Source organism: Tribolium castaneum, chromosome 9 (genome assembly GCF_031307605.1).
Source record: "Tribolium castaneum strain GA2 chromosome 9, icTriCast1.1, whole genome shotgun sequence".
In the NCBI taxonomy this organism is placed as follows: domain Eukaryota; kingdom Metazoa; phylum Arthropoda; class Insecta; order Coleoptera; family Tenebrionidae; genus Tribolium; species Tribolium castaneum.
The window spans coordinates 8817475-8830767 of NC_087402.1; the positions used below are offsets into that span (position 1 = coordinate 8817475).

Here is a 13293-nt window from a genome sequence, read left to right on the forward strand (position 1 = left end):
ATATTTCGAAAAAGAAGGGATTGTGTTAGACGCTGAAAATATCAGCGAAAATAGCGGAATGCGGTTCATCTCTAAAATAATGTTGAATAGTTTTTGGGGAAAATTCGGGCAAAAAGAAAACCCTCAAAAAACAGAAATTATTGATGATGCTCGAACACTTTTTGATTTATTAACTAACCACTCGCGAATTACGCATAATTTAACAATTGTAAATAATGATGTTTTATTAGCCAATTGGGACAGTGTCTGTGAAGATATAATCCCTTTAAAAACAGTCAATGTAATTATTGCCGCTTATACTACGGCCGGTGCGCGATTAGAACTTTACAAATACCTGGAGAAATTAGATCGACGTGTTCTGTACTTCGATACAGACAGCGTCATTTTCACGCAAAAAGAGGATGAATGGCAGCCAGAAATTGGGGACTTTCTTGGTGATTTAACTGATGAAATCGGTACAAACAAAAACGGTGTAGACAGCTATATCTCCGAATTTGTGAGCGGGGGACCGAAAAACTACGCATACAGATATTGGGTTACAAAAGAACGGTTATTTAAAACTGTTTGTAAAGTAAAAGGTATAACCTTACATTATAAGAATGAAAAATTACTCAATTTAGAAAAAATTAAAGAATTTATCCTCAATCCAGAGTTAGGGTCTGAATTAATATTATATGATCGAGTTATCGCCCGAACACAGCGTTATGAGGTTATATCCAAAGAGGCAAAGAAAACTTACCGCGTCAACATTTCTAAGCGTCGTCGTCTGAACGATGAATTATATGACACTTTGCCTTTTGGGTACAAATCATAATGCACTCTTTTCTGTTTGTTTCTGTTTGTAAATTATTATTGTAATATTTGTAAATAAATGCTGTTTAATTGTTATTATTATTAGTATTATAATGATGATTATTATTATTATTATTAATATTGTCATGTTTACATAATATATTATTTTGTAATAAAAAAAATAACACAGTCAAACACAAGTTTTATTTATTTATTCATTTATTTAAATTAAAACCATTTACACTAATAAAGATGGAGCATTATAATCATTAAACTCTCTATAGTATGCTAGCCTCTTTCGTACATGATATTTTATAGAATGAGGTAACTTAAAGAAAATTTCGTACAAAACAGAACTTGATTCGAAACGTTCAACAATAAGTCTTTTGACAGTATTTTCAAATTCTTTCTCTTCACCTCCACCATTTTGCAATATATCTAATGCGACAGTGTCAATGAAGTGCTCGTAATTATTATAATATGATTGCTTGATGATGCGCTGATCAAGTAAATTGAAAAAAAAATCACTAACGCTTATCACATTTTGCACTGTTTCAACACTTAAATAACTTGGCTTATACACGTCTTCAAATTTTGGAATAAAGCCAAGGATTTTGTTCTTGCACAATACCACTCTGTAATTTTTAAGTTCACACATAGGAATTTCTTTATCGACATCGGTTATAACGTATGCATAATCACGCATCTTCTTTACAAATTCCTCAAATTCACTTTTTATAAACGATGTAGCAGCCGTCAGTTGAGGATTGCTAATTTTAATAACTGGAAGATAATCTTCAAATGGTTTTACACCAACACTTAAAAATTTGCTTCCTGATTTTGTTATCGGTATCACAGTCTCATCCAAAAGTCGATATTTTTCATTTTTTTATTTTACTCAATTCTTCTGCCTTCATATTCTCGTCCATTTCATCCGCAAACTTGCTCATAGCCTTCTCCAATTCCACATCTTCAGGTAACTCTATCAAAAGCTCAGAAGAAGAAGAAGGTGAATCTTGAGACAAAACCATTACTTGCGAACAGGGAATTTCACATTTATACTCGTCATCCAACTTCGGATTTTTAAACGCGTTTGGATATTCAGTTTCTTGCGACATAAACTCCACTTCAATATTCGACTTCCCACACTTTCGAACTTGACGGGGCATTCTTCTTTGATTCATTTTTCTATATATTTAAAAAAAAAGTTCTATTATACACATTAATATTTTAAATAAAAATAATGTCAACTTACAATTTATCAACCTGGGTAATACGGACAGATTTTTTTCCCCCTCCAAAAATATGAACAACTTCTTCACAGGACAAAAACACGAACACTCACAAACACAAGACCTAGTGGAAAGCTTCGTCAAAGTGGTAACACACAACTAAATTAACAATTTTCAAATTTGTTTTTCTGCTATATACTCACACACACTAAACTAATTTACAGCGCTGGTAATTAGACTACACTAAAATCCAATTAAAATATCTTTAAAATCACTCAAAAGTACAACGGGTAATTAAAAAGCGCTGGTGATTAAGAGGTCATTAACATGTCATTAAAGTGAAAGCGCTGGTGATTAAGGGGGTAATTAAAAAGTCATTAAAACATCACTAATTACACTCATTTACTACTAGTACTACAAGAAAAAATTGTGGGTATTAGTTATATGCTTGTATTGAGTTTTTGTTCCTTCTTGTTATTCCGATTACATTTAAATAATGAAACTTTTTTTTAGTTGCACTGAAGAATGCTGTAGTCAATATATTTTTTTTGGTAAATAAATATCAGATTAATTGAAAATGTTTTTATTTTCTCCACTAGCGAATCTACTTTTTGAAAAATGCCGTGGCTTATTATAATTAGTCTATCAAAGGCTAAAGTTGCGTTTTGTTTATTTATTATATTGATTTTTTTACTTTTTTTTTGATAAGAAAACTGTAGCAACAACACATTGACACATTGTCATTGAAATGTTTTACTGTGCAAAAATAAATTAAATACTAATCATTTATTATTTTTACTGTGCAAAAATTAATTAAATAGTGATTATTTATTATTTTTTTACTGATCAAAATCGAATTTATTACTTATCGCTTTATCACTACCTTTTTTTAAATGACTTTAAAAACTTGATCATAATTATGAGATCTAAATTACAAAAGCCATCGAGTTCCAAAAATGGGTTTATGCTATCTTCAAAAACGAGGGTGTTTTTACGATTTTGTTGCTTATCTGTTAATTCTTGAAATTTGGGGTGCTTTTCTTAAAAACGGGTGTTTTTCACATTATTTTTCTGCTTTTCAGTTATTAAAAAATCGGGGATTTTTTCCTTAAAAAGTAGCTGTGTTTACAAGAGGCTTACTTACTACTGTAATAATACAAAATGAAAACAAAACAGCATAAGAATAATTAGTGAAGTAATAAAAACTTTAACTTTAATTGTTTTTTAAATAGTTTTACTGGCTTTGATAGTTTTCGATATTATTATAAATAACAACATCATTATAGGTAAAAGATCTAAGAAAGAAGGCCGTAATTTTGCAATTATTTTAAGTGATACCTAATAGTAGAGCTCAAAAAAGTCCAAATAACTCACTCTCTTTATTTGAATGTTTATACTTTCTGAAATATCACCAATTAAGTGTCAACATATTCGCCAAAAAATTGCAATGTAAACGAAGTTTACGTATTTTTAGTTCTTTATTCTGAATAAGCTTACATGGTTATTAACCTTATTACTTACCTTTATTTAATTTTTATAATTTTTTTAATGTAAAGACACTTTCCTGTGAAGGCTGTTTTTGCAAGTTATAATATATTTTTTTAATGTAATAGGTTTCGAAGAACTATAACCTCGAAGATCATATTTTTTTACAATTTTCATTGGTATACAATTTAATGCTGCTCCGTAAATTGAAATTTATTCACTGACTAAAACCCTCTATATCTCAGAAACTATAAACATTCGGTTAAGACAAGTTGAGTTATTTTAATTTCTTTTGAGCTTTACTATTACCCCTTAATTCACCCCTTATAAAATTTACTTTATATACGTATTTTTTTCTGCATCAATACTGCGGCAAAAAAAACTTCTAACAATTTCTTTGTAATCCCTTTCAAGTAAACGATGGTAAAGTTAACGTAAAATTGATGCTGCAAAAAATTTTTGATTAAATTTTAAAAAAATGTATGCGTTATTTTTTATTTCTTTTAATAATTCGTCAGTTTTGGATCTAGCATTTTTTCACTCTTTGAGATAATATCTTTTAAATTATTTGATACAATAACATTTTATTTTTTTAACTATTCAAAAATCTTTTGATTACCCCATAAGATACTAAAATATCTGTGCTAAAATTTTAGAAGACGATAAATCTTTTTTAAATGAATGTAAAATTGATATAAAATACTGAAAGTAAAAAGCCGTAATTTTGTAAGGAAAAAATGACAGGGGCGGCCCTCAGAACTTTGCTCCTGGTGTCTGTAAAGCTGTAGAGACGCCCCTGTTGGTAGCTTTAAAACAAGGTTTTTCCTTTTATTTATTTTTAGACACCTTAATATTATTTTTATCAGAGTGAAGCAATAAGACGTTGAGCAAAGATATGTGATTATTTTGTTCTTCCTAACAGAAATCGATGTCTGTATACTTTGATTTCTAGTTTTTTGTTTTTTGTAAAGCTTTCTCTTTTTCAAAAATCGGGAGCTTTGGTCGCTTGCACCCTGACGCCGTCAAATTCCCTGGTGTTGCGTTGCTCTGTAAATTCGGTTTGTTCCCGTGCTAACTTATGTTTATGATGAAAAATTCCTGAAGTAGGACAATTTTTGCTTAAAAATACGCTCATTTGCTTGCAAAATGTTTCTTGCAGACCCCATTTTTGTCCCCGCTAGACCCGATCAGGCTAACATTGTTGTATTAATCAAAAATAAGTATACGGGAAAGCGACTGCCATGATTGATTCGAAGCGTCGTTGCAAAGACGTCCAAGTAGAAAAGTTTTTATATTATGTGGGTTATTTAGGAGGAAATCAGCAGTGAAGTGGTAATAAAACTTTGTTTTAAGCCTGTAGATTGTATATTTAGGGTCAGTTGTATCGGACTAAGTCATGTTAATATTGAAATCGCGATTTTGACGTGTAAGGTTCAATGGCTACACCGTGTACGCCATTATTTTTCGGTCGCCAAAATCGCGTTTTTTTCGCCTTAATCCGGCGCTTTGACGGCGAAATGTGCCCCATTTCGCGTCGGTTTTTGCAACTATAAATTGTGAGGTCGGAAAAAGCCTAATTAAAAAATCGAGTGGGAGTGTCATAATTTGACATTTAAAAAAACTAAAATTTTCTTTGTTGTCGGCCTGTCCGTTGACCTTGGATTCCAACCTATTTGTTTACATGCTGGATGGATGGAAGTTCTTCGATTTTCTGAATTATTGCAGTATTCATAATGGTTGTGGATGTACCTTTGAGGAGTTTTCATCACAAAATGCAGCCTACTGGCATGAGTCCTCGTGAATTATCCGAAAACGATGACTGGGCTACATCCCTGGTGCTAGACCCACATCTCGGATTCACCACACATAAAATGAACCTTCGGTACAGGCCCATCAAAACCAGCACAGCTGAACTTAAAAGTATTGTGGAAGAGTTTCAAAAAACTCAGAATTACGAGAAAGCCTACAACAGTATTGCCAAGGGAGAATGGATGCCCAAAATCAAGTCCAAAATCCAGCAGAACAAACTCAAGGAGCATGTGAGTACATTGTTATTCGTAGGTCACCTCTAACTTCTCAACAATTAAATTATTAATTGGTATGAAATGGATAACCTAATTTTTTTTGAAGGTTAGGCAATCCGTATTCCGTAATGTCTCGGTGCAGAAAGTGAAGTATATTTATATTTACAATTGTTTTATTTCATTTATTTAAACCTTTATTTAGCTTTTATCTAAATAACAAAATACATTTATGTTCTAAATATCTTGAGGTACAGGGTAAGTTTTGTGTCGTAGTGAAATTTTATACACAGCTGTAATATGGGTTGTCTACATCAACCTGATGCGAATGCATGTTAAACAGAACATTACTATTTTTAATTTATGGAAACGTACTTAAAGATTTGAGACAATTTAAGAACAGTTTCTTGTGCATGATTCATTCATTAAGATGTAGCGCTGAAATTCTTCACTACTTCAATGAGTTTACATTGCTTTTTATTGTTTCCAATTAATTTGCTCTAGTTGGAAACTATGTTTTATTTTAGTTTTAAATACGGATATCTAAAGGTTAGGATATGAAACGACGTACAAATAATACGTTCCCGTTCTCACTAGAAAGCACAGTTGTTCCATTACCGTCTTAAGTTTTCAGAGCAGCGAAATTAAAAAAAAAATGGTTGTAGTTGTATAACGGTTAACAGGTACCAAACAAAAAAATGCAGGCAGATACAACATTAAATTCTCAGTTGTAAGAGATAAACATTATGCAAAAATTTTATCCTAAACTATACTTGATAATTCTTTGCAGAAGGCCGCATATTTATCAAAACGCTGGGAATACGGTTGAATATTTAAAAAAAGTGTAAGGAACAAAAGTTGTAGAGAATAAAATTTTCTATAAAAAAGTCCGCGACATCACATTTTCTATCTCATACAGTTAGGTACAAATTAATTTCCGGTAATCACCGGTAAATTAAAACGAATCCATCGTTAAAACGTCTTTGGGGCCTAAACCGTTGACGATAGAGACATGATGTTGCGGACTTCTAGTAAATTTAATTTTTTACAAATTTCTACCTAACATTTTTCTTGTATCTTTAACCGTAATCTTAACGTCTTGAAAAATACGGAACAAAGCGTAAATTTTAAAACTGTAATAATTTTTTTTTCAGGTTTTTATAAAGATTTTAGTTGTCATTTTTTCTCAATGTTGCTGCATTTTATCCAAATAATTAGTGAATTAATTTAAACCGATTTAGCGCCGAGACGGTTAACCGCTCAAAGAGCCCGCATTTTTACTTTGTTGTACTGTTTTTTTGAATTCAGAAAATCTTTTGATTTTGTATCTTGTTTCGTATCCTAAGTTATAGTCCTCCGTAGTCTTAAAATTAATGATATAGGTAACTGAGCATTAATCAATTTATATAATTTTTTTTGAGAAGAAAAGGGACCTAATTCAGTGCCTGGTTGTTTTGTAATACATATTTTAATCACAAACATTGAGTTTACTTACTGTACTTTTACAATATCTCAAAAACTAATAACTACACATAATTCAGCATAAATAGTTTTTATTATACGAAACAGTAGAAGAATTTAAAAAAAATGCGCATTCATAGACCAAAAATAAAGTATTTAATACCATGCGAGTTTTTTAAATTTTGATCTAGTTATCCATAGTTTCGCCAGCAATGAAACGAATTGCGTAAATAACTTCAGCATCGCCTTATCAGTCAATATGTCCAAAATGTTCACCGAAGAACATAAAAAAATATGTTCTTCGTGAGTTAAAACATCACAAATTTAAATGCCAGTTCTTGTACAAAAAAGAATTGCCTTTTAAATTTGGTATTTAAGGCTACCACAGACTTAAATAATTGTTTAAGTTTAAAGAAATAAAATGAGAAGCTGGCAAAAAATAGTTGTACAAAGTTTTTAGTTTGATTAACGCGAAATATGCATAATAATTAAATGTTAGGGTGAACACAAGGTGGAGAAAAAGCTACACAACACTAGATTAATCTAAGTTTGAAGTAAACACTTCACCGCTTTTCTATTCGAGTCCAATTTAACTTTATGCAAACACATTTCACGTCTTTGTTACTGCCACAGGTCGTAAAACACTCCCTGCAATGAGTCCCTTTTTGGTTTCCAGATTTATCGCTATCTAAGGGTATTCGACAAAGAGTCGGGTTTCGTGATCGAACCTTGTTATCGTTACTCGCTCGAGGGTCAAAAGGGCGCTAAAATCTCAGCGACGAAAAAATGGTACAAAAACGACAAAATCGAATGTTTGGTCGGTTGCATCGCCGAATTGACCGAAGAAGAGGAAAAGCAGCTTCTTCATCCGGGAAAAAACGACTTTTCCGTGATGTACAGTTGCCGAAAGAATTGTGCACAACTCTGGTTGGGCCCTGCTGCGTATATCAATCACGATTGCAGGGCAAATTGTAAATTCGTGGCTACTGGTAGAGACACGGCGTGTGTTAAAGTTTTGCGCGACATTGAAGCGGGTGAAGAGATTACGTGTTTCTACGGTGAAGATTTCTTCGGTGATAAAAATTGCTATTGCGAGTGCGAAACGTGTGAAAGACGCGGAATGGGCGCTTTTGCGAAAGAAAGCGACAAAAAGGAGGAGAACGGTTACAGATTGCGCGAAACCGATAACCGAATTAACCGGACCAAGCAGAAAATCACGTGTAATAATAACAAAGAGGAACAGTTTGGTGGTAATCGCGGCGAGGAGAAAATCGTGGCGCCGTTGAGTATGAAAGAATTGAGACAGAAGGGGTTGACGAAGTACGATGCTGAACTTTTGATAGCGCAGGGGTGCAAGTTTTCGGATATTGGGGAGTTTCCGAGGAAGAACCGGTTAAGTGTGTCGAGTGCGGGTAATGACAATAATAACAAGAAATCTGAAGTTAAAAAATCTGTGATAAATGAAGAACCGCAAGCCTTGGTTAGTTCGAGGACTTCGAGACTTCAAAGAAGACAGGCGAGACAAGCAAATCAGGAGCTTATGCAAACTGCCACTCATAATGTGTCGAGATCCAATCTTTTAGATGACTTGCAGAGTAACGCGAGTAGTTGTATGAGCACTTGTAGCGATCAAGATCCAGTTTGTGATGCCACACAGCAGAATAAGAAGTTTAATGACAAACACGAGAGCGGAAAAGGGGTGCCGCAGATTACAGGTAATGTTTCAAGTGAATTTTGTTAGAGATTTTTTTATTTAAAAAATCTAGGGATGTGACATGTGCTTTGTTTTTTCTTGTTTTTCTTGAGGTTTGTAGTACAATACATATTTAAGCGGATTTAGGGCGCAATCGCAATTACACTAACCTTTTGATCAGGGCTGTGCTCGTCCAAAAATCATCGAATTGGGTCGAAAAATACGTTATTTTATTTTTCCTGGTGTTTTAGCACATTTTCAGTCAGAAACGCTTTTTGCAGAAACAGTTTTTGCGATGTTTTGCTGAAAAATCAATAATTTTCAGCAAGAATATTCAGCAAAATTTCGTCGAAATTTACTCAGAAAATTATATAGCTATTCGTAGATCAAAATCGTACCATTTTGGCGTTATGTTGGGGAGTTTTTTTTTATCTAAAAACGTAATATTTTGCGATCAAGATAATAATAAACTGAAAATCGCAGAATTGAGACGAAAATGTTGTTTGCCTTTTTTGAGCGCCGCATAAATACGCTGAACTAAAAGCTAGAGTTGTGGGATGTTAAATCGGAAATAGGAATTTTTCAGAAAGGTAGGTAATTATTTTCAACATCTTTCTTTCTTTTTATTAAATACACTAGGCGACATTTAATCTTATATATTATTTAGTCTCGTTATTTAATATTTAAACAAAAAAGCAAAATCTTTCATCGCCTCATATTTTATAGATTTTACAACGAACTGTTTTTATTCGAAATATTAACAAACATACATTGTAGATTTTTTGTTCTTTTGTAATTTCTTATTTCCTATTGTTTTATTTGTTTTTTGTTTAGATTTAACTCTCGTGAATACCTAAGTGCAAATATTTTAAACATAAATTAAGCATTAAAAATAAATTGATCCGTGATTTTTTTTCCCCATAAAAAAGTTTAAAGAAAACACTGTGTTGCAGGATGTTATTTGTAAATTTCTATAAATCTCGTAAGAATTGTTTTTGAACAAACACCTTCGAAAGAACGAAAGGCAAGATGATTGTAGTCAAGAATACTCACTACCAAATAATAAATCTGCACGCATTTTGCCCTAAAGTTATTATATTGGTCACTGTTTGTTGATACCGTTGATATTAGAAGCATCCTCTTAAATTTTGTATCTTATGCTAACAAGTTTCGATCAGCTTCGAGATAATGTGGGCCGTCAATGTGGGCAAAAAAACAACAGCGCCGTTTTTAAAACTACATTTACCTACCCCATAATCCCCTTTCGCAATTTCCTATGTTTTGAGACGTTTTTTACCGACTTTTCTTTATTTTTCTTCGATTTTCTGGAAATGTCATTTCCACCTGTCAAATAAAAAAAGGTGCGCGCGCATGCGCTTTAATTCTCAACGTGGGTCATTTCGTCATTTGAATTTTTTGATTAATATAAAAGTATTTCAATTTAATATTTCTCATTTATTTCCTCTTACTATCCTAATTTTGGTGTTTTTCATCCGTCAGATCATCCAACATTGCCTTGGGTGGTAGAATTTAAACGAAAAAAGATGTAGGGTGCAACAAAGACAGACTCATTCATTTTTGAATTAACGTAAGGCACGTAGTGATTGTTGTAAATTTTGATTGGGTCGTTTGAGGTCGGCCATTAAAATTTCGGGGAAAACCAATCACTTTAGATTTTTTGATTCATTGAAAATTACATTTTTGGATATGATTGGTCCATTTAAGGTCGGCCATTAAAATAAAGTGTGAAACCAATCACTTTGATATTCTTGACTCATTCATAATTTAATAGGTATGGAAATTTAAATTTGAAAGCAGTCATTAAATAAACTTTTTTTTTTTAAACGGTTTTCTTTAATGCTTTTCTTAATCAAATTTTCAATGAAAAAATTGTCCGCAGCTTTTCTCATTTGCCACAGTTTTTTTATAGACTGTTTTTTTTTATCTAAAAATTTTGTTTGGAAAATTACGTTGATGTTGAAGTTTTGTCAAAAAGACTTCTGTGGATCTTGGATGCACTTCCGCATTTTGAACGCGTTGTTATCAATACCTGAGGTCTCTCAGGATATACAGCTATATCACTACCTTGTTTCTAAATACAGATTTCAAGTCTTTACTAAAAGAAATATACTGTCGTAAAAGAACAACTCAGTGGAGTGCTGTTACAAAGATTGACTATAAATTTTCCGTGCTTGGAAAAAATTCTAATTGAATGAGCTTTCAAATTCTAGTAATAACAAAGCCAAACTAATTTGTGTTACATAATTGCATTGTAATAATTTAATTGAATAATAAGTCTGTTAATACTCAAAATAATATCTTCAAGAGTGCTGCTTAGAACTTCTTAAGTATTACAACTTAAAATGTAGACCTGAGAGGAAATTTTGCTGTTATTTTCGTGTTTACTTCAAAGAAATAAATTCAGAACAGGTAAATTGCAGTCATTGAAGGTTTAAAACTTTTGCCTAGTTATTATTGGAGTTATATTATTCTCTATGATTTGGAGCTTTGCTTTCCACTGCTTCCGGTGGCATTTTTTTCTATTTTATTGATTAATTTTGCCTTTTTTGTATATTTTACTGCAGAGCCGCTCGCTTAAATAATTGTATTTACTAACCAATTTTTTGATAAAATCTTTATGCCGCTCGGGTTGTCGCGGTTTATATCCCTAGATTTTTTAGAAAAAAGTGAAACAAAAAACATTTTGTACGATTAATAAATCCTTGCAGATCGCCCCCCGACTCCGGTGCAAACAAACGAGAACGGCATCACATTGCGTAGCCACAAATGCCTCAATGTCGAAAAATCTGAGAGTGTAATGCCGAAATTGGAACCTCAGGTCGTCTGTAACCAAAACGGTATTAAACACTTACCAAAACGTGGCACAGCTCGCGTGAAAACCCGTCATTCGTCGCGTCTCACCAAGTTGAATAACAATATCACTGCCAATAACGATAAAGACGTATACGAGTTCGAGGACGAAGACTCGAAGACGGACTCCTTATGTCTGCGAAGGAACAGAACGAAAGAAACGAACGGTGATAATGTGATAAAACCCGAAATTGATAACGAGGATTCGAGGGAAAAGTCTGACGATAATCAGAACAATTGGCACGAGGTTAAAACCGAACCGGTTTTCGTGCCGGAGACGACCCAAGTGGAGAAAACACCGGAAAAGTGCGGACGGTTGAAATTGACGTTGAGGATGAAACGGAGCCCGGTCTTGGATGAAGTTATCGAGTCCGGGAATAGTCTGAGTGAAGACAGTTTCGAACCGGAGTATGAAGTGTTGAGAGTGGAGGGCGTAGAGTATACACCTTTTTCACACCGGAAAAAGAGACATAAATCGAAGGACAGGAAAAGGGATAGGAAATTAAAACAAAGTGAAGAGGTGACCCATTTACCAATGAAGAGATTACGGTTAATATTTGGGAATGAGAGTCACACGATCGATATCCCGTCCACTAGTTCAAATTGTCATACATGACTTTTTCCGTTCTGATGTAACACGATTCCTTTGTTAGTTTTATTTTTGTAATTGTACAGCAGGACCTTTTTTATTTATTTATTTTACTAACTTTCTAACGTTTAAGTGAATTTTGTCTTTTGGATGTTAGGGTTGTGGCGCACTCGATCTTCGCTGAGATTTACAAGTCTTTTATTTATTTGGGTGTCTTAGCGTGAATTGATCTCATCAGGTGTTTACATAACAATATGACACACAAGAAGTGTGATACAACAATTAGGTTTATCGTGAAACTTTGCATAAAAATCGTTACTTGTGTGAACGAATGATTGTGTGAACGTAATTAAAAGACTTGTATATTTATGAAAAATGCTAGATTGAGAGTCGTCATTCATAAAATAGACCGCTGTGATTCAGAATGTTAGCGTTAGTGAGACCAAACTACTTTGGTCGGAAGCTTATTTTTAATAAATCGTGTAAAATGTAATATTTTATTTGTGGTATTCTTTCAGAACCGACCGGATGCGTTGTATTAGCGGTTAGGGGATTCTAACAAATAAAATTTCAGGACTTGTTGCCTTCGTTGTGCAGTAATATACAAAAAACCATTCCATTTAAACAGATCATTATTTATTTTATTTATGTACAAGGACACAGATCTTGGTATATTTTTGTTGAATGGGTGCACACACCTTAGATTAGATTTTTTCCATAGTTTTATTTTCACAAGCATTTATCGAAATGGTGGGTTGAGTGAGCGCCGTACGCTGTTCTATTACGTTTTTAGATAAATTCTTGTTGAAATTTACTGTTGAAATTTTATGATGTCTGTGGAAAAGTGTATGCATCTGTGAATAATGTAATTCATCGAGATTGGTGCATATTGCACGGTATTTGTAAATATATTTGTAATATGTACGATAAGAATTATGCATTACTTAAATTTACCTCATGTTTATATGAAAACACATCATCGATCATTTCTTACATTGTTTCGGCGTTGATCCCCTTAATGAGTTCCTAATGCTCCCACAATTAGTTCATCTTTGCGTGAATGCAGTGCATGTGTGCGTGGATGTGTTATGTATTAATGTAAGAAATGATAACAATGTACTAAACTGAATAAAGTTTTATAAAACCAAG

General features: G+C 33.0%; 1 protein-coding gene and 1 non-coding gene across 4 annotated transcripts; one reads left to right on the plus strand and one right to left on the minus strand.

Annotated features, from left to right (window-relative positions):
- Positions 1 to 989: 989 nt before the first annotated feature.
- Positions 990 to 2429, minus strand: LOC107397856 (uncharacterized). The gene is made up of 2 exons (XR_010335460.1): positions 2048 to 2429; positions 990 to 1980 (listed from the first exon to the last, which is right to left on the minus strand). It is a non-coding gene; the product is annotated as an uncharacterized LOC107397856 (transcript).
- A 2107-nt stretch (positions 2430 to 4536) lies between these two features.
- Hmt4-20 (Histone methyltransferase 4-20) lies at positions 4537 to 13292 on the plus strand. Of its 3 annotated transcripts, XM_008194448.3 has the most exons (5): positions 4537 to 4612; positions 4669 to 4841; positions 5235 to 5548; positions 7668 to 8706; positions 11414 to 13292. In XM_008194448.3, exons 3-5 carry the CDS (start codon positions 5243 to 5245, stop codon positions 12169 to 12171), a joined length of 2103 nt encoding a protein of 700 aa, XP_008192670.2. In that variant the 5' UTR covers positions 4537 to 4612; positions 4669 to 4841; positions 5235 to 5242; the 3' UTR covers positions 12172 to 13292. The 3 variants fall into 3 exon arrangements, with proteins under 3 accessions (XP_008192670.2, XP_008192671.2, XP_974904.2); XM_008194449.3 differs by having other exon boundaries at positions 4579 to 4841; XM_969811.4 differs by lacking the exons at positions 4537 to 4612; positions 4669 to 4841 and having other exon boundaries at positions 4864 to 5548.
- Position 13293: the final 1 nt, after the last annotated feature.

Excerpts from the sequence above, each read along its gene's own strand:
- Hmt4-20 (XM_008194448.3), top strand. The coding sequence starts at position 5,243 with ATGGTTGTGGATGTACCTTTGAGGAGTTTTCATCACAAAATGCAGCCT. Across the intron at positions 5,549-7,667 it reads AGAACAAACTCAAGGAGCAT|ATTTATCGCTATCTAAGGGT; the intron begins GTGAGTACATTG and ends TTTGGTTTCCAG. Across the intron at positions 8,707-11,413 it reads AGGGGTGCCGCAGATTACAG|ATCGCCCCCCGACTCCGGTG; the intron begins GTAATGTTTCAA and ends AAATCCTTGCAG.